Source organism: Microcaecilia unicolor, chromosome 4 (assembly GCF_901765095.1).
Source record: "Microcaecilia unicolor chromosome 4, aMicUni1.1, whole genome shotgun sequence".
Taxonomy (NCBI): Eukaryota; Metazoa; Chordata; class Amphibia; order Gymnophiona; family Siphonopidae; genus Microcaecilia; species Microcaecilia unicolor.
Window position 1 is genome coordinate 36,879,620 of NC_044034.1, and position 25,175 is coordinate 36,904,794.

The window sequence follows — 25,175 nt, forward strand, 5'->3', positions numbered from 1 at the left end:
GCTCGGGGAGGAGGCTGCTGTAGATTTGCGGCCCGATGTTGCCACTGTCCTTTCTGCCACTACTACTAGTCGTCATTATGAAGTGGTAACTACTTCCGCCATCAACGGAGACATGTTTGGTTGTTTGGTTGCCGGGAGGCTGGTAGGTGATTTTAGGGGAGGGGGGGGTGTTGTTGTTATCGGGAGCTGAACTTCGCATCGTTGTGAACAGGAGGGAGCCTGGACTTCTTCCCCTCCCCCACCCTGTTTTTCTGCAAGGGAAAGAGAAGGAAGGGGAATCCTAGATCTCCGAGCGCTTATCACTTTGGGGGGGGGGGGGGGGGGGGGTCTTTGTGTATCTTTCAGTCCCCTTCGTCTTTTCTTGTTCTACCTGACTGATCTGTAGCTCGTTTTTGCTCCTGATGATGTCACAGGTTTCTGTGACACGGTGAGGTTAAGGGCTGTGGGTTCTGCTGTCATCTGCCACTGAAAAAACTCCATATTGGAGAGTGGGAGAGGCAGAATTGTTTTTCTCATTGCCCCCTCCCCCCAAATAAAAAGAAAAACTGTGAAGAGTGGGTTGTGTTACTCCAGGACTCGTTATAGTAGGGATATGACGCTGAAGCTGGGTGGTTCTATTAGCAAGAGGCCCCAGGTAATAAATGTAAGCCTACACGAGCAGCTCAACCCCAAGTTTACAAGTTTTGACTTGCTTGCTATCTTGTATTTATGCATTACTTAAAGGAGGTTGTTAATATTGGCCTTTTTAGGAAATCTAGTAGTTCCAATAAAACATTTTTTGTTGTCTCTAACAAGCCAATATGTTAATTGAATTTTGGGGTGCATTAGAGTATGCAGTCTGCACTTCAGTTCTGGGTGGAACTTCATTTTGAAAAAATGTGGCATATAATAAAAACGTAAAGGAGTTTTTTTTTTTTTTTTTTTTAGAGTTTTAGCTAAAAAGATTTTGTCAGATACCAGTTTTCTTTCAGATTCTGTATTTCATACCATTTAATATAATTTTGGATATCCCCAAAACAGATTTGCTGGGAGTGCCTAAGGCTCAAGTAGGGAAACCACTTTGCTAGGTAGAATTGTGGGGGGAAATTAATGCCATAAAATTGGGTGTTTTGTTTAAATTTTTTTATTACAGATATAAGTTGTTATACTGTGACGGACCAAAGGTCCATGAATCCTAGCACCCTGTTACTAACAGTAGTCAATCCAGATCATAAGTACGTGATGAACCCAAAAGAGTAAAATAAATTTCCAAAATCCATCTTAATGGTGTATGGACTTCTTTTGAGGAACTTGTGCAAACATTTTTAAAACTCTGTTATGCCAACCCCTTTACCACATCCTCTGGCAAAAAAAATTCCAGAGCTTAATTATATGTTGCGAGAAGAAATATTTTTCCAATTTGTTCTAAAATTGCTACTTAGTAACTTCACTGCATATTTCCACTACACATTATTCTATAGATCTTTATCATATCATCTCCTTTTTCATTTTGGGTGTCCTTTGTACCCTTTCTAATCCTGATATATATATATATATATATATATATATATATTTTTTTTTTTTAGATACAGTGACCAGAATTTGCACACAGTATTCAAGGTGGGGTTGTGCCATGAAGTGATGCAAAGTAATTATGATGATGTATTTTATTCTCCATTCTTTTCATAATAATTACTAACATTGTATTTGCTTTCTTGGCCACTGTTGTACACTGAGCAGAGGAATGCAATGTTTCATCAGCGATGACACCTATTAATATCAAATAACAAAGAATACATAGAATACATGCACCTTGCCAACAAATCCACACACAGATAAAGCTATCCCCATGTATGCACTTTCAAATTGTTAAAAATTGCCACACTCCACTCCTTTTCCATCTAATATAAATACCAGTTTTATTAGCCTAACCAAAAAAGAAGATTGCCATACACATATCCATTTGATATCTTAGTGTAAACACATCATCATATATTGTGTATTTTTGAAAATAATTTTGGGGTTGTAATAATTCTGTAACAAAATAATGTATGATAGGATTTTAAACATAGACTTTTTATATTAAATACTATATTTTTAATTTGTCTTCTAGGTGCAAACAGATGCACAGCAAATCACAGAGGATAAATTTGTATTTAACTTGCCTGACTATGAAAGTATCAACCATGTGGTGGTTTTTATGTTGGGGACTATCCCATTTCCTGAGAGAATGGGAGGCTCTGTCTACATTTCATATCCTGACCAGAGTGGGATGCCAGTATGGCAACTCTTGGGATTCATCACAAATGAGAAACCAAGTGCCATCTTTAAAATTTCTGGTTTAAAATCTGGTAAGGACAAAGAAGTATGTCATTCTTCTTATTTTTTTTTTTAATCTGGTAATTAAACTCTTTAACTCAGGTTGACAGCCAAGTGAAATTTTCATACAGTACACATTTTTATTTTGAAAATCTCTTCCACTTCCTCCATCTTTTTACATTGAAAAATGATTTTACATATTAGGGATTGTTTGAAATATGGCCAACAAAAAAGGCAGCTTGAGCTTGCTCTATGAATTAAGGGGTCAATACAGAAATGTGTGCAAGGTTTTGCACACAATTTTGCAGGTGCATAATTCAAAAATGAATTTTGCACCTGAACCAACCATGCACCAAGCTTTGCGTAGACACCAGCACACAGCATATTTAAATCCATGCCAATGAAGCTATTAAGCACAGATGCAGGGAAATATGCAGAAGAGTGTGGCTTTGACAACTTTAGTAATTAGGGGGTGCGGAGTGCCAGGAAAGCGTCTACGGTCTGTGCCATGAAAATGACAAGGACAAATCGAGATCAAATATGCATATGTAGTTAATCACATCATACCTTTTATGCCAGTAGTTCCCAAATGCGCTTCAGCACCCCAGGGTGCCGCAGTGAACTCACAGGGGTGTCGTGTGGTACATTTTCCCCCACCTCCCTCCCGCTACCACCCAAGCCATTTCTGATGCTTCTCTAGATGAGCATCAGCAGTGGCAAAAAGAGCTGCAGCTACCGCGGGACCAGACTATCCATGCCTGCGGCTGGTGGTCCTGCCCCTTGGATGTCACCTCCTTTTCTGGGGCACAGCCGGCAGCTGTGTGAATGAAGAGTCCTGCCTCATGGTGGCTGTGACTTGCTTTGCCTCTGCTGCTGGTCTAGGGAACCAGCAGCGGTAGGGGTGTGGGTGTGTGTATGGGGGGAGACGAGAGGAGGCAAATGCTGAATTGGGGGAAGAAACGGGGGGGGGGGGGGTTAGGCTGGATGGAATGGGGGAGGGCAGATGGAAAGGGGGGGAGAGAAGGAGGGTAAATGCTGGATGGAAGGGATGAGGAGGACGTGTGGGAATGCCAGCTTTGGTAGCTAAAATGGGCTACCGATTTACATGCTGCGCAGGCAACATGGAGCTCGGGCCTCAGGCATAGACTTCTTCATCTGTCCTCTAATTTTTTTGACAGACTTTTACGTTTATTTCTTATTTGTTAGGATTTGTTAACTGTCTCTGAAGAGATTCTTCAGAGGCAATGTGTGACGTAGCCCAGGAGGAGTATTTTGAAATGGAAGTGCTAGAGAAGAGCAGATTTTGCCCTTCATAAAAGTGGTAATGTGGAGGAGTTGGAAGCTACATGACAGACATTGGTATGATGAGATCCAAGATGGCCTCCAAGGGGCAAGATGCTCTCCTCTGGCTCCTGTAATTGAGGTTATTACCTGTGTTCTTTTTGGATATCTTTAAGATGGTCAAGTGGAAGGAAAATACTAGGGAAATACCCATGGTATCATCTGCCTTGACTTGGACCACTGTTCCTCAGCTTATGATGCTGAAGGGAGTTGAAGATTTGGGTGGAGTCCTTGCTGCTGGGAATTCTGCAGTGAGTGTTTGATATTGGTGACGCTATAATTAAGATTTTGGATGCTAGATCAATGTCTGACCCTTGAAGCCGTGCATAGGCGTCGCTTGCAGCCCTTAGTTTCAGGTTAAATCTGTGGAGTGGCATGTGTAGAGGAGAGAGCTGTTTTTGTTTATTCTAGCCTTGTGAGCACTCCTTTGGTTCAGCTACCATCCTCATGCAATTAAATATATTTTCCTAATGTAGAGCCATATTTCTAGTTTTGTTTTAAAATGTAGATGTGTTTTTGTGAGTGCTTTTCTATTTGATTTTTATGAAGTTGCTTTCAAACTGTATAAAGTTTAATAGTATGGTAAACTGCCTTTACCGGCTTGTCATGGAAGGTGGTATAGTAAACTTTAAATAAACATAAACATATGTACTGACCAGGCCTGTTAGTATTACATTGGATGCATTATGAACAGCATTAGTTACATTGGTACTCATTTTTTTTTCCAGAGTTGCTACTATGGAAAGGGATTTGAGTTGTTTGGAGGAGCACTGTAACATGGAAATCACTGTTAGTGAACAAACTAAGGTGCAGGATATCGTGTCAAGAGTTAACTCCATACAAGGAACTAGGTTGGTAATGATTTAAATTGTAGAGAACAGGTCTAGGAGTATCAAGGAGTGCTAAATTTACTTCTGACTCCTTCAGTAGCCCCCCAAGGAACTCAGATGCTTCTGTGTGAAGCTTTTGGAATTCCAGAGGAACTGTCAAGATTGGGCAACTCTTTTGTTGACTTAATGATTTTGAATCCGATAATGGGTTTGTTTTGAGCCTGTATTTCCATAAAAAATGTGAGTTTTAGGACCAGCAAATATGGATGTTTCCTGATGGCTGTAAATAGGCTCAAGGTAAGCAAAAGCATTTTCTTCAGATGACAGGACCTCGGAGGACTGTTCTTGTTCTCTATTTTCCTGCTTACTGTATTAAAAAAACATTTCTAACTAGTAAAAAAGGCCCGTTTCTGACACAAATGAAACGGGCGCTAGCAAGGTTTTCCTCGGAGTGTGTATGTTTGGGAGAGTGTATGTGAGAGTGACTGTTTGAGAGTCAGAGTGAAAGTGTGAGTGTGTGTGAGAGAGAGTGAGTCTGGGTGTGAGTGTGTTTGTGAGAGAGTGTGTGTGTGAGAATGAGAGTGTGTGCAAGTGTGTATGTGAGACACAGTGTGAGAGAGAGTGTGTGTGTGTGGGCGAGAGAGAGAGTGTGTGTGAGACACAGATTCTCTGTTTGAGTGAGTGTATGAGACCAAGCGAGTGTGTGAGTGACTGTGTGGCACATAGAGAGTGAATGTGATACAGTGTGAGACAGAGTGTGTGAGAGTGAGAGTCAGAAAGACATTGTATATCAGAGAGAGAGTGTGAGCCGTGCCCTCCCAATCCATGGCCATCTGTCCCCTGGCCCCTCCATTCATCCTTTTCCAGCAATTCCCCTCTCTCCCTGAGCCCTGCCCTCCCAATCAATGCCCATCCATGCTCCTCTGTCCCCTGCCCCCTCCATTCATCCCTTTCCAGCAATTCCCCTCTCTCCCTGAGCCCTGCCCTCCCAATCCATGGCCATCCATGTTTCTCTGTCACCTGCCCCCTCCATTCATCCCTATCCAGCATTTTCCCTCTCTGCCTGAGGCCTGCCCTGCAATCCATATCCATCCATGCCCATCTGTTCCCTCCATTCATCCCTATCCAGCATTTCCCCTCTCCCTGAGTCCTGCCCTTCCAATCCATGCCCATCCATGCTCCTTTGTCACCTGGCCCCTCCATTCATCCCTATCCAGCAATTGCCCTCTCTCCCTGAGGCCTGCCCTGCAATCCATATCCATCCATGCCCATCTGTCTCCTCTATTCATCCCTATCCAGCAATTCCCCTCTCCCTGAGTCCTGCCCTTCCAATCCATGCCCATCCATGCTCCTCTGTCCCCTGCCCCCTCCATTCATCCCTTTCCAGTAATTCCCCTCTCTGCCTGAGGCCTGCCCTGCAATCCATATCCATCCATGCCCATCTGTCCCCTCCATTCATCCCTATCCAGCAATTCCCCTCTCCCTGAGTCCTGCCCTTCCAATCCATGCTCCTCTGTCACCTGGCCCCTCCATTCATCCCTATCCAGCAATTCCCCTCTCTGCCTGAGGCCTGCCCTGCAATCCATATCCATCCATGCCCATCTGTCCCCTCCATTCATCCCTATCCAGCAATTCCCCTCTCCCTGAGTCCTGCCCTTCCAATCCATGCCCATCCATGCTCCTCTGTCCCCTGCCCCCTCCATTCATCCCTTTCCAGCAATTCTCCTCTCTCCCTGAGCCCTGCCCTCCCAATCCATGCCCATCCATGCTCCTCTGTCCCCTGCCGCCTCCATTCATCCTTTTCCAGCAAGTCCCCTCTCTCCCTTCCATGACCCCCCCCCCCCTCGCATCCATGCTCCTCTCTATCCCATGTCCCAGCCTGGCCCGCCCTCTTCTCCTCCCCCCCTTCGCATCCATGTCCCCCCCCCCCCCCCCCTTCGCATCCATGCATCGTTTTGGTTTTTTTTTTCTTCTTTTTCAATTTACCTCCGTGGCGTTTCCGGCAGCGAAGCGTCAGGGAAGGAGGCGGCGCTCCCGACGTGTAGCTTTCCCTTCGCTGTGTTCCGCCTTATTTTGAAGGCGGAACACAGCGAAGGGAAGGCTAGACGTCGGGAGCGCCGCCTCCTTCCCTGACGTTTCGCTTCCGGATTTGTTTGTTTTGTCGCGAGGGCGGGGCAGAGACGGCTGGCTGGCTGGCTTGAAGGGAGGCTTCACACCACGAATCCACGAACCCTACAGCTTCAGTGACGTCAGATGGCTTCACAGAACGTTGTCCTCATTAGAACGTTCACGGTGCGTTTTATTATATTAGATAGTTATTCCCTTTTTATTTATTTAGACCCTAAACAGTTGTTTCTTGATGCTTAAAAGGTTTATTCTGCCCAAGCTGCTGAATTTCAATTTCCTGTGATATTTGTCCCATGGTGTTTATGGATATGTGGCCCTTTGGACAGTGACTGACTTGCTTTACAATACTTTTCTTTATTATTGTATAGCTTACATTTACTCCCATTTATTGGGTAATAAATCTGAGACCTAACTTAGAGTACTGTGTACAGTTCTGGAGACTGCACCTTCTAAAAGCTATAAACAGGATGGAGTTGGTCCACAGGGTAGCTACTAAAATGGTCAGTGGTCTTCACTATAAAGCGTATGGGACCAAACTTAAAGATCTCTATGTATACTTTAGAAGAAAGACAGGAGAGGGGATGTATGATAAAGGCATTTAAATACGTAGTGGCATATATGTACAGGAAGTGAGTCTTTCAACTGAAAGGAAGCTGTGAAATGAAGGGGCATAGGATGAAGGTGAAAGGGGACAGACTCAGGAGTAATCTGAGGAAATACTACATGGAAAGAAAGGTGGTGAATTTATGGAAAGATCCTTAGTAGGGATAGATGGTGTGGCTGGGCAGACTGGATAGACCATAGGTTGTTGTTTTTTTGTTTTTTTTTAATCTGCCATCATTTTTTTTCATGTTTCTTTGTAAATGAAATGGGCCAGAGATGTATAGTGCAAGATCCTGTTCTTCAAGGTTGCTAAGCTCCCCTCAAATGAGTATCCTTAACTACTCCCTGTTTAAAGGGCATGACCGTGTGCCAACGAACCTTCTCTGGAGTAGCCCTCACACTTTGGAATGCAATCACTGAAAGGCTTCACGCAACACAACTATCTCCACTTCAGGAAGCAGGAATTGCTTATCCACTCACACCCTAGCTGAGATCGTATTTGTGCACCTTTCTGACTGCATGTGCAACTTCGTTATTCTCCTTATTTTCTGTTTAACTCCTGTTACTGTCTTATCTGTCTGTTTCACCTCTGCTTGCACGCTGTGCTCTGATGTTTTACTGTGCATTGTGTTGACAGTGTAAGTAGCATATTATGACATAATGAATATTTTTTTCTGCTGAAACGGCCTGTGTCCAGATTGTTCTTACTGTACATTGTCTTGGGTGAATTTCTTCAAAAAGACAGTAAATAAATCCTAATTGTCAGCTTTGGATGCAATCTATTTGAAATGCCACCAAATTGACCAGTTTTCTATCCCCCCCACCCCACCCCACCCCCAGCAGTGGCACAACAGGAGAACAGCTGTGTATTGGACTGCATCTTCCCCCTCTGCCACTTTAGTGCCGAATAAAAAATTCAAACATGTTTCAAATTTTCATTCAGTACTGAGTAGCAGATGAGAAGTGTGTGGCCTGATGTGCAGTTGCTCTCCTTTCTTCCGCTTGTGATCAGAGCTGAGGCAGGGGCAAAGGATGTGCATGCATGGAGCAGTCAATACTTTTCTCCCTTCCCTTCCTCCTCGCCATGGGTGTCACTTACATTTTCCTGCAGAGATTCACAGACATACTCCATGGCCTTCCTTCTGCCACGTCCTGCTCTCTCTACTGCAACTTCCTGTTTTGATGCTAAACAGGAAGTTGCAGCAGGAGGAAGACCATGGAGCCGGCCTGTGACTGTGAATCGCTGCTGGCTCCAGGGAACTGCAAGTGACACCCGCGGGGAGGAGGATGGGAATGGAGGAAAGGATTTTTTTTACCATGGGAACAAGACCACCGTTCCCATGGGGTGGTAAAAAGTTTTGTTCCTGCGTCCATGGTGATTCTAGTTAGGGTGTCACCCTTACCGCAGTATATCCACGGTAATGGTAACCATGTCATTCTCTAATTTGGCTCTCTACTACCTTCAGACTCATTATGTGTGTCTCTTACATTTCTGTCATCGGCATACGGCCACTGCATTTGGCATGGTGTGGGACTTTGGCAGTTGTTACTGGGCTCCCATGTGTATGTTCGACATGGCTACAATTTTGCCTACACTGCTAGCAGCAGTTCTGTCTTGCCTAACTCCCTTCCTATTTTGGGCAAGGCAGAAGCTTAAAGTTTTGTTATGTTGATGCTTTGTGGCCTGCAGTTTTTGTGTGGTTGTGGTGGTTTTTAATATACCACACTTGTTGAGTTGCTGTTCTGCTCTGCTTGGTTTCCTACTATTGTAGGCTCTTAGTTTGCGAGGCACCTTGCTTGCACAATTTCTGTTACATACTCTTCTGCATCTCTCTATTCCGTATTGGCCCAGGTGGTATTCCTGTTTACCTACTTTCTGCCTGGGATACCTGGGAGGCATTTCTGCCTTTTACCTATACTTAGTGGCTCTCTGTTTTCATAGCAAGACTTTCTGGCTTGCATAGCTCTCTTCTAACTGTTGGTGGGGTTTAGCTTAGTCTCTGCATGTGACCCTCGGTTCCATCTAAACATGTGGTTCTTAGCTCCATCTCTGAATGTAGCAGTGTGTAGGGCACAATGGAGGGCTTGGTTCCATATCTAAATGGAGTAGACCAATAAAACACAAAAAATCCCAATGATTAATATCCTGGTTGATATCTAAATGGAGAGCACAGTCCCGTCTATTGTAGGGCAAGGCTCTATCGCTATATATTGTACCTCTTTGCTGCATATACAGGGCTCTTCTTTGATAGTTGGAGCTGTGCTCCTGACTACATGTAGCAGTGTCAAACTTACTTCCATCTCTCTCATGTTAAACACTGCTGCTTCTTTGAATGTTGAGCATGGCTCCCTCCGTCATCTCTGGTGGCAGAGCTCAGTCCAATCTCTAGAGGTACTGTACATTCTCTTTTCGGGATGTGGATCAAAACACCCTTCTCTGGAGATGGAGCATTGACCCATTTTTGGATGTGGAATGCAAATCCCAGCACGGATTGGATGCAGCTTCCTTCTTGTGCACAGGTCCTTTTTTTTGTCTATAGAACGTAGCACTTTCTCTGGCTAGGGAGCATAACTTTGTTTAGCGGCATTCTTCATTTACGTGAAACTCTGATCCATTTTTGCGCGACTTGGATCTCCCCATGATTCTGAAGCACAGCTATTTTCTGAGAGTGGCAAATGTTTTCCATCTCTGAGTATGGGGCACTCTTTCGTTTCTAAATGAGCCACTCTGTTCCATATCTGAGTCTCAAATTAGCACTCCGTGTCTGATTTGTCTAAATTTTCCAATTTCCTTGCATCCCAGACAAGTCTGCTTCTTCTTTTTTTTTTTTTTTAATTATTGCTTGCACATTTTGAACTTGGGCTAAAGTTTGTGCTGAATGAGAAACAGTATTTAGACCAGTTTTTAACTTGCACCAAATCTTGTTCACATTGCCCAAGTCTCTCTTCCAATGTGGATATCCATAGAGTTAAATTTTGAGCAATAGGCATAATTACTTTAGCTAAGTGTCATCAGACAGGGCTTAAAAGTACATCTGGAGAGGGATTGTTAAAATTTGGGTTTACTAAGAAAAATTCCACCTTTGGCTGCTTCAGTACTATGAGGCCAAACTTCCCCCTTGGCCTCACAGCTTCCTCCATGCTGACAAGCTTTTCTAGTGCTAGTCTCAGCTACAACTGCCTATGCAGTAAGATCTTGTTCCAGGCACTGTCTTTTTGATGCACTCAGCTACAACTGCCTATGCAGTAAGATCTTGTTCCAGGCACTGTCTTTTTGATGCACTCAGCTACAACTGCTGGGGCTGTGCGAGCAGAGAGCTCACTGTACTCAGCTGATGAGGAGGGATCCTACAGTCTGGACTAAGCAATGATTCAAGCCCAAGGGATTGTTCCCTCCTGGGTCTCGGCGGGGAATGCTCCAGGCCAACATTTCCTGCTTCTTCACGAACCACAAAAGTACCAATTAGGCCGAAGGAACAACTGAAGCTTTTGGCTTCCAGCTCAGTTGCTTTCTCCTGTACTTCACCATAGGGAAAGGAATAATCCAAAAGATAAGAGGGTTCATGCCAAGACAAGTTGCTGGCATCTTGGATCTCCTTTTCCTAAATGTATGCTGCAGCTCAAAATATCTTTATTGAAGAATGTCTCTAAGTAAAAGAGTATTTGAGTTCAGCTGTGCACTGTGTTTGTTTAAGTTTTGCTTTAAATGCAATGAGTAAATGAGATTGCGGAGCAGGGAAGAGAAGGTAAATTAATTTACAGGTTAGGTGGTTGACTGAAGATCATTTTTGTAATGCTCACAGTAAAATTATCAGGTTGAACTCAATAAAAGTTATAGTCCAGTGTGCTTAACTCTATGCGCTGGTATTTACTCTACGTTTTCATTGGTATAAATAGATGCATGTAGTTTTAGGTGCTGAGATAACTAAATGTAGGCGCCGCTTATAGAATACGCTTAGTCTGCACTGATTTCTTCTCTCCGCCAAATTTTTTTTTGTTTTTATAGCCATATATAGAATCCCCCCCTTAATGTTTTTTGTAACATAGTGCATATTTTGAATTAATATACTTTTATCAGTATGATTTTTTCATTTTTTTTTTTTTTTACATTTGTACCCCGTGCTTTCCCACTCATGGCAGGCTCAATGCAGCTTACATGGGGCAATGGAGGGTTAAGTGACTTGTCCAGAGTCACACCAATGTGGCCGCGCAGGCTTCTGCTTCTGTGAGTCTGACGTCCTGCACGTACGTGTAGGACGTCAGACTCACAGAAACAGAAGCCTGCGCAGCCTTCTACACGGAATGTTGCTAGTGGAATAGCAACATTCCATGTAGAATCTCCAATAGTAGCAACATTCCATGTAGAATCTCCAATAGTATCTATTTCATTTTTGTTACATTTGTACCCTGCGCTTTCCCACTCATGGCAGGCTCAATACGGCTTACATGGGGCAGTGGAGGGCTAAGTGACTTGCCCGGAGTCACAAGGAGCCGCCTGTGCCTGAAGTGGGAATTGAACTCAGCTCCCCAGGACCAAAGTACATCTGGGAAGGTGGGAATTGAAGAAATTTTGGAATTAGCGAAGTTGTGATCCAGGTTCCTCTGAAAATGCAAAATCATACCTGCTAGTGTAATGCCGGAAATGTGCAGATAAGTAGTTAACACTTTGTGCAGCCTAAAAGCCCTGCTACAATGTCTCTTTTCAGGGGAAGGGAGCCAGCATCCCTTTGGAGCCATGAATATTCCTCAAACGCCATCGGTTGCCCAGATTGGAATCTCTGTGGAGTTACTAGAGCAGTTAGCACAGCAGACACCTGTAGCCAATGCTGCTGTATCAACAGTTGATTCATTCACTCAGGTAATTCAAACTGTTGGTTTCGATTCTGAAGAGTTTTGACTAGCTGATTAGTTTTATAATGTAGCTCTTTATCAGGTTTGACAGACATTTTGTTAGTACTGTGCTTTGGACAGAGTTGCTAGCTGTTCTGAAGTACTAGCCTCTGGTGCTACTTGTTCTGTTTCTTGGGAAAGTTGGTCACTTGCTTATGGTCTTATGATGTATTTGGATAGCTTCCATCCTGCTTATTTGCACATGCAAGGAGCTGACTTTAGCAGCAGTATATGTGAGGATTTGGTGGGGGGGGGAGGGTGTATGGTTTGTTTATAGATGCTATTCTGTGCTAATGCCAAAATAATACATGAAATTTCCGTTATGTAACTTCCCACTATTCCGGAACCTGTGGGATCGTTGTATCCATCAACCAAGCAAGTGGAGAGAGAGAACTGAAAACTGAGCTGACGCATCTGTCTCTTGGCATCCAGTCCAGCTCCTCAGTGCATGTGTGTGTGTGTATGTAATGTTATATATATTAGTTTATTATTATTATTATTTTAATCTTCAGCAGATGGAAGGACACATTTTTCAGCCTCTGATTCTGAGTAATTTGCTCATGGTCCAGTTGGTCAACTGGTCCTCAGTTAAGCTTTGTAGATGGCTTGAGTCTGCAGAGTCATATCTACAGGTCTTCAGATCTTTGTCTCTGGTGCCCTGCAAATTTACTTCTTCCCTTACTTCATTTCTCTCCTGTTTCCTGTGGAGCTCTGTTTTTCCAGCACACAGATCTTAAAAAGAGAGAAGGAAAAAGGTTTACTGGAGAATGTGGGACAGAGAATCAGTCCTGATCCTTTCTCATCTGGCATAAGACGTGTGGAGACTGAGTTTGGGAGGAGCAGCTGGCAGTGGTAAGTCCGACTAAAGTTTTGACTTGGAACTGCTTGGAGGGCTGCAAGTTATTCTTGGTGCAGGGGAGGGATTCTGACTCACCACTTGGGACGCGTGCTTTGCTGGTCACAGTTGGGGTGAATGGTGACTCCCGCAGAGACAGTTAACAGTATTCCTGCTGTGGGGCCCAGCATCGGGGCGTTGCAGTGCGTGCAAGCCGGGAATCCCGCAGGACACAGGAACCTGTTGGCAGCAGCACATCTTCAGATTCAGCGCAGCATCGAAATATGCTGGGGTCTTCTTGCTCTCTGGTAGGACCAGAGCACAGTTCCATGCAGGAGAGTGCTGGAACGGGCACCATTTTGTCAGAGCCAACTGGCAATGAGGAGCAGCCTTATGCGGAGTACAGCTGCCATTTTACAGCCTCGGGGCCTGACGGAGCATTCAGTTGCATTGAGATCTTTGTTTCTCTGGAGTTTATTTTGCTCTTGCACCAGGCCTATTTCCTGAAGCAGGGACAGTCAAGATTGCTGCAGGGTGCTTAGTTTCGCTCCCTGCTGCCCCTTCGGCCCTTAGAGATCTCGTTTAGACCTCCAGGAGTGGGCAGATGAGGCTCTCTCTTCCTCCTTATCGGATGTGGCCTTGGTCTCTCGAGAGGAGCCATTGTTGAAGGAGCCCGTTAGAGGAGGGGGATGATCCGAAAGTACTGAGGCTGTTACATAAAGAGGAGCTCTGTACTCTTATTTGTGAGGCACTGGCGGTGCTTTCCATTGAGGAGCTTTCTTCAGCATCAGGAGTGCCATCTTTGTCGATCATGGGGGGGCTTAGAGGTCCTTCAAAGACCTACAGAATAGGAAGCTGGAAGGCTCGCTGAAACAAGCCTCTGAAGTGGCCTCTTTGGTCCTTTATGTGATGCATCTCATTTGTGGCAAGAGCATGCCTGAAGTGGCATCAGCAGTCGGCAACACAAGGTGGGTGCCATAACACCCAGCTGGAAGCAGGGTTGGCCTACTTGGTGGATGCTGTTTATGACATAACGGCGCACACTATGTCTTTGGCTGTCGCAGCATGTCGGTAACTCTGGTTGCAGCATTGGGTAGTGGATGCAGCCCTTTCAGGGCAAGTAGCTACTTGAGCAAGATCTCAGTAACTTGGTGAAAGAACTGGGGGAAACTGAGCCACGGTGGTTGCCGAAGGATAAGCTGAAAACCACATCTTCAGAAGTTCCAAGAGGAATGGGCCAAAATCACATCAGACCACTGGGTTCTGGATACTCTTACAGAAGGTTACAAGTTGGAGTTCTACCTCCCAATCACTCCTTTCTTCTTGGCAGCCTCCTTGTCAAAAGGGGGAACCAAGGTGGTTTGGGGTTCAGGCCACCATAGATTCCTTGCTCAGGGCTACGATTCTAGTTCCCCATGCTGAACAGGGACAAGGCAGATACTCCATCTACTTCATTGTCCCAAAGAAGGAAGGCACTTTTCGTCAAAGGTATAAACCACTGCCTTAGAGTGTCCTGCTTTAACAGCCTTGGTTCAAGTGGGAGAATTTCTCACAGCCCTTGATCTCAAGGAGGTGTACTTGCATATACCCATATGACTGTGGTATCAGAGGTTTCTACATTTTGCAGGGCTGGGCTGTCACTTCCAGTTCAGGGCTTTGCTTTTCAGTCTCACCACGGCTCCAAGAACGTTTACCGAGGTTATCATTGTGGTGGAGGCCTACCTTTGGTGCTAGGGAATCAGAGTTCACCAATATTTCAATGAATGGCTCATTTGTGTGTCATCCTATTCAGATAGTATGGTGGCAACTGACAAAGTTGTCTGTCTTCTGCAGTCATTTTGTTGGGTGATTAATTTTGAGAAGAGCAGACTAACTCCATGATGGATACTGGAGTATCTGGGCTTTCTATTCGACACAGCACAGGAGAGGATGTTCCTCACAGAGCACAGGAGGTTGAAGCTGGTTCAACAGATTCTTCTTCAGTCGTGGCAGGCCCAGGTGCTGAGGTCAGTGACAGCGGCAATGGAAATCGTGCTATGGGCAAGGGCTCATATGCGGACATTTACAGGAATCTTTTTTTTCTCAGCCACTGGTGTCACAAAAGTATGACCTTCATCTTCTTTGGACGCTGTTTACCAGACAGAGTAAGCAGTGGTGGTTGTTGCCTAGGAATTTGACTGTCTGAGCTCCCTTTCCAATAACACAATGGGAGGTGGTGGCCACGGATGCAAGCAAGTCGAATTGGGGAGCTTACAAGTTCTATCTGGCACGGGGCACCTGGATTGAACAGGAGTTTTAGTGATCGATAAATCGCTTGGAGCTCAGGGCAGTGCGGAATGCTTTATGTGACCTATGCTCCCTTTCTGGCATGGCTACAGTCCAAGTTTTTTCTGACATTGTGATGACAGTGGCTTGTATCAACAAAGAAGGCAGGACCTGCAGCCATCCATTGATGTTGGAGACTGCCTCCCTAATGATCTGGGCGGAGAAAAATTTCAGCAGCTCAAATCGCTGGGTCCTTGAATGCGGAGGTGGATTTTCTCAACAGGCACTCCTTGAACCTGGGAGAATTGATAGTGGACCAATGGGGCTCTCTGCTACTGGACTTGATGACGATGTAAAGGAATGCGAAAGTGCCCGTGTTCTTCAGCCGTCAGAAAGAATTGGGCCCGATGGGAATTGATGCCCTACTGTATGTCTTCCCTCTTTGGCCCATGGTAGGCCATGTGTTGAAAAGGATCGCTTTGCACCAGGGTCAAATAATTCTCATAGCCATGGTACACAGACCTGATTCGACTGCTGGACAGAGATCCCCTCTATCTTCTACAGGTACATGGCCTACTGAAGCAAGATCTGGTGCTTATGGAGGATTCATACCCCTTTTGGTCACTGCTACCTCGCTTCAGGCTCTGAAACACTCTATGTCCATAACATATCAAGGGTGTAGAGGACATTCAAGGGCTGGTGTGGACTTTCTCCCTTCTCTGCTTAGATCAAGCACATCCAGGCAGTTCTTCAGACAAAATTGGCGTTGGCTTCTCTAAAAATTCAGGTTGAGGCTTTGGATTGTTTCAGGGGCCTGTAGGTACTATTAGAGACAGGTAATTGCTCAGATATCAATTACACTGGAAACGTTTGGCTAGGGATGTGATAGTGCCTAAAGTTTTGGCCTTCTGGTTCAAGCTAGGCTGTCCACACTGCAGGAATAATGTGAAGGTGGAAATATATATTATTTATTATATAATAGCAATTTGGCAAAGCAATATACAAAAATATATTATGCAACAAATACTAAAGATTACACCAGTAGATAAATGAATAAAATTATATATATACACACTAGTGGAACCCAGCCTGTTTCCTCAACAATGAAACGGGCCCTAGAAAGGCTCTCTTGTAAGTGATTGATTGTTTTTCTCTCCCCTGCCCTCCCCTCCCCTCCATGTCCAGTGATTCTCCTCTTCCCTACCCTCCCATCCGTGTCCCGTGATTCTCTTCTCTCCTGTCCTCTCCTCCCATCCCATCCATGTCCATTGATTCTGCTCTACTCTGCCCTGCCCTCCCCTCTGTGCCACGATTCTCTCTTCCTTTGTACCTCATCATTTTGTGGCTGGCCTGGCTGGCTTCCCTTCCATTGGTAACATCCTGACATCAGCTCGCCTCCAGCGTTCCCTTCCCTCTCACTGTTCCTCCCTCTGATGTCATTACGTTTTGACATGAGGGCGGGGCAGTGAGGGGGAATGGAACGCTAGAGGCTGGCTGATGTCATCGGATGTTACAAACCCAGGCAGCCAGACAGCGATTGAACGTTGGAGGTGCAAATTATATCCTGAGAAGAAATTACCAACTTAGCAAGTTAGGCTAATGACCACAGATCTGAGACAACCAGTCCTTCACAAGCAAATACCAGACACTAACGTGATCAATAGAGGAATAACTGTTTGTGTCCTTGCCCCGAAAGGCAGCCAGATGTTCAGTCTTAGGGAAGCCGTAAATCACCCACCAAATCGTTCATGGTGCTGTTTCAGTGCAGCCAGTCTTTGAAGCTGAGTCAGCTCCTGACTTGGGCCTTGGCTACACTAAGCACACATAAACACAGTTTATAGGTGTTCTAGCAATCCTGTCTTTCTGAGAGATGTGCACGTCATCAGGTCCTCTTCTCTTCCCTCTTGTTCTTCCCTTTACTTTTTTTCAAGTCCAGCATTGGCACAGCCCTCTGGGTCCACAAGTGACAATCGGGACCATTCACCAATTGCGTGCTCCTGCCCTGCAGGTTATATACAAACATAACAATGAGGGGCCTTGTAAGCTTCCAGCAAGAACATCTTATCGGTGGTAGTCTCTTACTGCTAAACTCCCCTCCATGGTTCACAGATGTTTCTGGAGACATAGTCTCTGAAGCTTGCTCCTCCGCACTTTCCCAAGAGAGAAACTGGAAGGTAAGACTGAGTGAACACCATGTTCCTGAATGAAGTCACTAGCACAGCTGTGCCACAAAAGAAATGCAGAGTCATGTTTTACTTGCAGACAGGATGGTTCAGCCTGTAACCAGACGTTGGGCTGAAGAATCCATATTGGTTCAGAAAAGATAGTTCATGTTGTATTCAGGCTTTGGGCTTACCAAGGGTGAGATCCAGGGAAAGACCCCCATGGCCCAACTAGAAAAGACGTTTCTTGCAGCTCACCCCAGATATTGTTAGATTCTTGCTAGCAGTGGGCCACTTGCAGCCTCCCATTTGTATGCTCTATCCAGAGTGAAACCCTTGGCTCTTTCAAAGTCTCCTTTTCAGCCACTCTGGAAGACCTCCTTGAAAGGTCCTATGCTAAAGATAGCATCCTTGGTTGCTGTTACATCGGCATATAGGGTTTCTGAGCTTTAGGCTCTCTTTGCTTTCGGAGGCAGGGGGTCTCCCTGGGCACGTTCTTCCTTCCGAAAGTGGTATCAGTATTTCACCTCAACTAGTCTGTGGAGCTTCCATCTTTCTGCAGAGAGGATGAGGAGACTAGGTATTCTTCCTTGAAGTATAGAGTCCTCATTAGATATAAAAATGCGTTTTGCAAATTGAACAGATTGTTTTTGTGCTTTTTTGGTAAATAGATGCTTGGTCTTATGGCTTCCAAGCCCCAAATTGCTAGATGGTTGAAGGAGACTATCAGATAAGGATATTTGCTTGCAGGGAAGCGGGCTCCCCAGGCCTTGCAGGCTTACTCTATGGGGTATACAGCAACATCTGAGCGGAGACTACCTTATTGTCTCTGGATATTTGCAAAGTGGAGAGGTGGTCGATGCTGCATACCTTGGCCAAGCACTACAGGGTGGACATTGTGGTGTGCTTGGAAGCCAGTTTTCAGTCGCCAGTCCTCAGGGCAGCGGTGCCAGGATACCACCCACTCTAGTTATTGCTTTTGAACGTCCCACATGTTCTGGAACTACTTAATGGAAGGAGAAACTAGGTCTTACCTGATATTTTTCCATTAGTCCTTCCCACTAGTCCAGAGGCCAGCCCAAGGTTTCTGAGATGTTTAGTCGGTGTGAAGTGATGGGTCAAATAATGACTGTCGCCTTACGTGGTGCCTCCTGCATATTTTTTGCTCTCTACAACTTGTCCAGAGATGAGAGGTCCTTGCGTGTTTTCTCATCTCGTTTGTGTTAGGTTGGTGAGTTGTTCAAGTTGGTCGTGTTTGTTCTGAGTTTCTCCCTACTGCTTACCTAAGTAAATACTGAGGAGCTGGGCTGAATACCAAAAGATATCTCAGTTTTGTTTTCAGTTTTCTATCTCCACCTGCTGTTTGTCAAACGCCTTTTGAAAATCCAGATACACAATACATGCTTTTAAAATTAATATTTAATAGTTTTTATATTGTGTCAGTGCAGGTCTCCTTAGACCACACTGAGCATGGGCTGGTTGAGGGCGTTTCAGGCCATTTCACATGTGGGTTATAGAACACTAGCATTTATGTGTCTAGCTGCCCAAAGTTAACCAGCCATTGAACTGGTGTACGTGATCAGGCCTGAAGTTAGGTGCGCAAATACAGACTTACACTAGTATTCTATAACTCCCTGCCCATCTTCAAGTCTTTGCTCAAAGCCCACCTCTTCAATGCTGCCTTCGGCAGCAAACTCTCACCTCTCAGGAAATCCAGACTGCCCCAATTTGACTACCCCTATCGGACTGACTGTTCACTTGTCCTTTAGATTGTAAGCTCTTTGAGCAGGGACTGTCCTTTATGTTAAATTGTACAGCGCTGCGTAACCCTAGTAGCGCTTTAGAAATGTTAAATAGTAGTAGTAGTAGTAGTAGTTTGATGGATACGACTATCCCACAAGTTCTGGAAGTGTGAAGGACTAATGGAAAGAAAATTATAAGGTTAGACCTAATTTCTCCATTTGTATATCTGTCTCTTATTTGTCCTGTTTGTCTGTCCTAATTAGATTGTAAGCTCTGTTGAGCAGGGACTGTCTCTTCATGTTCAAGTGTATAACACTGCGTATGTCTAGTAGTGCTATAGAAATTAGTAGTAGTAGCTACTTTTGTTAAATCCATTTTAATATAATAATAATTGTAAAAATATTTCTATTAGAAAGGGGTAAGAACAAACAATTATATATGGAACAAAAAGGTACTGATCTCTGAATGAGTTCAATCTACACCTATTTTTATATACAGAAAAAGTTATGGTAGTACTATCATTTGGACATTATTGTAGAATATTTTTGCCTTTCAGTTCACTCAAAAAATGTTGGACAACTTCTATAATTTTGCTACATCATTTGCTGTGTCTCAGGCCCAGATGACACCAAACCCCTCTGAAGTTTTCATCCCTGCAAATGTGATCCTAAAATGGTAAGGCTGGTGGGAGCATAGACACCTTTAATTGCGAGTTATGTATGTAAACATAGTGCTGACCAGTTGTGTGTTAAACTTGGATTTTAAAAAAGCATTTTACTAAATAGCATCCCACTCACTTGACAGGTGTTACTAGTACATATAAGAGGGTGACTTTCATTGGATTTAAGATTTGACTTTTAGGTCATGCCTTTTCAGTAGTAGCTATGGTGAGTTTTATTCAGGTACAGTAGGAATTTCTGGCATCCTTTATGACTTACTGCAAGAATAACCCAAGGTCACTACTTGAAATAAACCAGATATGAAGTGTTATAGAAAAGTTCTTAAAATCAGTGTTGAGCCACTTTGCCTCAAAGTTGTGCCCCTTGATGTTGAATATGAACATGGCCAGAGAAGCATGATGATTGGTAACTCGGGAAGTCAATTTCAGATTTAAGCACAGATAGGTGGAAAGCTCATGGTTGAGAATTGACAATGAAGAGGAGAAGGGCACAAATAGAGTGACTTTTTCAGATGAATGAAAATCATGAGGTGTCAAGGAGAGAAAACAGCCATTGTTTAACATCCTGTATGATTAAGCCACTTTTGTCCTTTGTTGTTCTGAGCTTTTTGACTATTGGGCTGCATTTTTAAAAAGTGATAGTTTTAAACCAGCTTCATGCTTGAATGCCCTCTGTCCCCCAAGCTTCCTTCTCCACCTTTGTCTTCCTCTACTTTCCCTCTATCTCCCCCCCCTTTACCTGATACTTTAGTAACACCCCATCCCTTATTTTATACTCTGTCTCCCTCCATTGTTTTATTTTCTTCATTCCTTTTTATTAGCCCCTTTATTGCTTTCACATGAAATGGCATAAAAAGTACAGAGGGATTCTTACAATGATGAGATCTTGATGGCAAACTGGTCTTTTTTTTTTTTTTTTTTTTGTCATGAGGACGAGTGAAAAGTAGCACTATCAGTTTGTGAAATTTTGCTTTTAACATGTTAGTGAATGCGGAAGGTCTGTTGGTTTTATTTATTGTAAGTTAATTGCAAGGTACTCCGCAACTGAAAATATTCACTGCAATATTCATCTAGCTAATTGTCTTTTCTAGGTATGAAAACTTCCAAAGACGATTGAATCAGAATCCAATGTTTTGGAAAACATAAACCAAGAAGAAAACAGTTGTAAAGGCTGGTATTTTACATCATTTAGTCTTACTGTATTAGGGAGGGACAAAATGGTAAATTATGCTACTGAAGGAAGAAAATATGAAAAATTAAAGTGATCAAGAATAAAATAAATTGGGTTCTTTATACTTTTATTTATAGTAAATGTTATTGGTTTTGTCATTGTTTTTCTCTCTTGGCAAGTGAGTTTATAAGAGAATCTATTTCCTTTGCTAGATTTGTCTTGCATCTATCTATCTTTTCAGAAAATGAATGGTATCAACTTAATTTGGAGAAACGTTTCATACAATGCCTTTGAAGGGTGGGTGTTGGGAGTGGGAATTAAAAAAAAAAAAGTAATTTAGAAGGAAAGGTTACAACATAAGAGCTGCAGTGATCTCAGGCTGTTGACTGTAGCCACAGCCTTGACCAACTATGCTAGTAATGTATCTGCTGCTTTTCTTGGTAGTCCAACTATCATTGGCAGCAGTTAAATATATATCTGTAACTCATTGGAAAATTTGAATTTGGGAGTCCTGGTTCTTGCTGAAGCATCTTTTCTGGTATATATTCACTTCTTTCTCTGAAGTCTGTGACAGGAGAAGTGTCTTGGCAGGTTCTATATGGAATCCTGCACAGAATACCAGTATTATATCCAGCTGGCAGGCCAAAATCAAAATACTATGTAGTGGTTTGAGATACTTTTTTTATAATTTCACAAAAATCAGTCTAATCTTTTGCAGAAGAGATTTAATATTTTGTTTTCATTTCCCCTAGTAGTATTTGCAAATAAGTCTTCAGGGGGATACTTTTCTATATAACGCATATATAACGTAAGCATATGACTTTGAAATTGGAGCCATATTTTTATCTGTTCCCCCTCTTCTCCACCAACATCTTTCTTGGGATTTTCACCAGCTCAAATTTTTGAGCCTGTTTGCCATTTAAATAATTTTGCATGGCATGATTGTATTCTCAGTGGAGGTGGATAGATAGTGGGGTTCCCCAGGGGTCTGTGCTGGGACCGCTGCTTTTTAACATATTTATAAATGATCTAGAGATGGGAGTAACTAGTGATCTAATTAAATTTGCTGACAACACAAAGTTATTCAAAGTTGTTAAATCGCAAGAGGATTGTGAAAACTTACAAGAGGACCTTACGAGATTGTAGTAGATGACATTTAATGTGAGCAAGTGCAAAGGGCTTCAGATTTCCTTTACAGTGGGATATTGCAGTTTAATCATGCTGCAATGACTGTTAAGGACATTAAAGGAGAGCTGCTTGTCTGCAGCTGTTCAATGAGTGATGAGGTCCTCAGGAAGATTTGGGGGTACCTTTTGACCCTTTAGGGGATTGGGATAGTGGCTGTAAATGCAATCATAAAATCACCATCCTCAATTTCTACTCCATAAAGAAAACAATCTATTTGCTGTTTATTTTCACTAATTTACAAAACTTAAACATTATGATTGTAGTATATTGATTTGTAAAATACTGTGAGGAAATTAGTTTTTTTTTTTTTTTTGAGGTTTGATGGTCCTTATTGTTATCCATGCAGAAGATATCATTGTTAGAATTAGAGCTGTACCGAACAGCATATTTTACTATTAAGCCAGATATGAATAATGGACATTGAGCTTTAACATAACAAATTATAAAAGAAGCAATGTGACATCAGAGATCGTGTTTATTTCAGTAGGTTTTAGCACAGTAGAGCTCCGGATTATTCATATTTGAATTTAAATCACTATTTGGCTGAATACAGGTAATGTATTCGTGCCAAATCCAATCAAATATGAATATTTGATACAGCCCTAGTTAGAATATATGGAAAAATGCACAAAACAGTGTTGCATCATGTTTCTCTTTTGTTTGTTTTTCTCAACCATTTTTCTTCAGTTTTACTGTGTTAGGGGAGCTGAATTTCCCCCTATCTGGAAGAATCTCAACAAATCCTTGAGACTGATCGCTTTAGGGTCTTTGGTCTGCAGTGGTCACAGAGGTTCCACAGAATTACCAACTATCTGTCTAGGCTTGAACTTGAACTTTGAGCCTGCAAATTCTATTGGATGGAGGATTTTGTTCTGTGCTGTTAGCCAAACCATGAAACTGCCTCTACAAGGACATTTTTGATAAGCATTTGGTACTTCTACAACTATTTTCCACAATACCAGTTTCCATGAAGTTTTGCTTTTAAAGAATTAACTTCTATTTGGCATTAAGAAGTAAACCTGTACTTTCCTACCAAGCTAACTTTTTGCTTATTGAGCTTTTGCCATACATAAATAAACTTTACTCTTGTATATAATAAACTCCAAATGCAGTTTGGGTTTGTATTAGGCCTGCACTTTTTATGTTTCAATGTTTTTTTTTTTTGTATTGATGACTCAACAACAGATATACAAACACTGTGTGGACAATAATTCACAGTCATTAACAAGCTAAGACAAGACATAACCCCCCTCCCCACCAGAAACCGTCATCAAGTTAAAAAAAAAATTCTCCCTATCCCCAGATGGTCCCTACCCCCACCCCAGGTAGCCTCAGAAAGGCAATGCTGTAGAAAAAAGGACATCCAACCCAGGAACATTCCCTCTGTCCCATCCAACCCAGAGACCGCTCCCACATCCTATAACATAACAAATCCTCAACTTCCACTGAAATAGAGTCCCAGAGACTGTTCCTTAAAATCTCCCGGAACCGCCAAAGAATAGGGGGGCCCCCAAACTGAATTTCCCATTCCTATACCCCCACCGTCTCTCCAGGACACCTCAACCCTACCATACCCACTAGGCCTCATCCAGTGTCTTCAACAAATAACTATGTCAAATGTATGTCAAGAAACAAAAAACTGAAAAAAGAAAATAAAAGCAGGCTGTCCCAGCTGCCAGCCCACTTCAACAATATATGCAGCAATACAGAAAGAGGCCATTACCCTATTGCTTAGGCAAGGGTGTCCTAGACCCCCCTGCCCCCTCCAGTCATAACCCTATGAAACCCCAATATAGAAGGACAGTCGCACTAAGGAGACCAATCACGATCTAACATCTGTCCACCCTGACATTCCCATACCTCCGCCAAAAACACATCAAATCCCAGGCACACCTATTGCCTCGCCATAAACTTCAGTCAGCCCCTTTGTACGTGAGGCACCAAACTTGCGTGATCCAACTCAACCTAAACACACACAAAAAAGGAGGGGGAAAGGGATCCCCGGAGAACACAAAAGGGGGCCCGACAGGAAGGAAACAACAGGACCTCTTGCAGATGCAGCCTAAAGTGACAGTATTCCTGTAATCAAAGTTATGCAGATACACACAGTCCACACTAGTGTTCCTCTATCCCAGAAAAGTCCCCTGCCCTCTGCAACAGAACAGGAACCCTCGCAAATGGAACTGATGGGGGGGAGGTGAGGGTTCCTAGGAACACACAGCAGGTGCCTTGATCAGTCAGCAAAGGGTGACAATTGTCCTGTGTTGAAAAGTATGCAGGCATAAACAATCCCGACTATAGCTTCACTGTCCTCTCAGAAATCCCAGAGCCACAGCTGTCTGCAATGGAGCAGGAACCCTCTCAATTGAAACCAAGTAATTAAAAAAAAAAAAAAAAAACACAGTCGGGAGGAAGTGACGTCACGGTGCTGAATGGCTGCCTGAACTGAGAGTTCCCACACCCTCCTATCTTTAAAGGCTTTATTTGCCCTCTTCCATATAAATTTTGCCTTTATTTTGAGCAGAGGCGAAGGTAGAAAGACTCGAAGCTACCATGAGTAGTAAGAGCGTGTCGCAACCCCATAAAGACCCTGAGTGCCATGCAGCGAAGCAAACTAGCAGAGGCCTGTGGCGCCACGTGTCCTCTGCTCCTCTCTCGCACTTGGATTCGGCAGCATCTTGGAGACGCGCCCTGTTGCGACGTGAGAGATACCGAGAGAGCTGGCTAAATCTCTCCAAACTATAATAGAGGAGATTAAATCCTCCAAGAATGAAATACTTGAGAAGATGGAGATTTTAAGCACTGGACAATAGACCACGAGAAATAATTGCTAAATTTGCTTCCTCGGCTGTTCGAGAACGTTTGCTAAAAAGTACCCGTCAAATGCCCTATGTAGATTACAATGAGGCTAAAGTTCAGATTTTCCAGGACTTATCAGCATTTACGCTGTCTCAAAGGCGCCTCATGAAGCCTACTCTGGAAGTTTTAACCAAGGGGAAGATTTCCTACAGATGGGCTTTTCCATGTGCCCTGTTCTTCACTC

The 25,175-nt window shown here is 43.5% G+C and overlaps 1 protein-coding gene across 4 annotated transcripts; it reads left to right on the forward strand.

The window, feature by feature from the left end:
- Window positions 1–23,248, forward strand: HIKESHI (heat shock protein nuclear import factor hikeshi). Of its 4 annotated transcripts, none has more exons than XM_030200149.1 (6): window positions 1–142; window positions 2,093–2,330; window positions 11,906–12,057; window positions 19,651–19,769; window positions 20,865–20,947; window positions 22,820–23,248. In XM_030200149.1, the coding sequence occupies exons 1-5, from the start codon at window positions 113–115 to the stop codon at window positions 20,917–20,919; spliced, it is 594 nt and encodes a 197-aa protein (XP_030056009.1). In that variant the 5' UTR covers window positions 1–112; the 3' UTR covers window positions 20,920–20,947; window positions 22,820–23,248. The 4 variants fall into 4 exon arrangements, with proteins under 4 accessions (XP_030056009.1, XP_030056008.1, XP_030056010.1 ...); XM_030200148.1 differs by having other exon boundaries at window positions 20,865–20,943; XM_030200150.1 differs by having other exon boundaries at window positions 20,865–20,937.
- Window positions 23,249–25,175: the final 1,927 nt, after the last annotated feature.

What these genes read in the sequence shown, in the direction of transcription:
- HIKESHI (XM_030200149.1), top strand. Translation starts at nt 113, where the DNA reads ATGTTTGGTTGTTTGGTTGCCGGGAGGCTG. An exon ending in GTTTGGTTGCCGGGAGGCTG is followed by an intron (nt 143 to 2,092) that starts GTAGGTGATTTT and finishes TTTGTCTTCTAG; the next exon opens with GTGCAAACAGATGCACAGCA. An exon ending in CAGTTGATTCATTCACTCAG is followed by an intron (nt 12,058 to 19,650) that starts GTAATTCAAACT and finishes TTTGCCTTTCAG; the next exon opens with TTCACTCAAAAAATGTTGGA.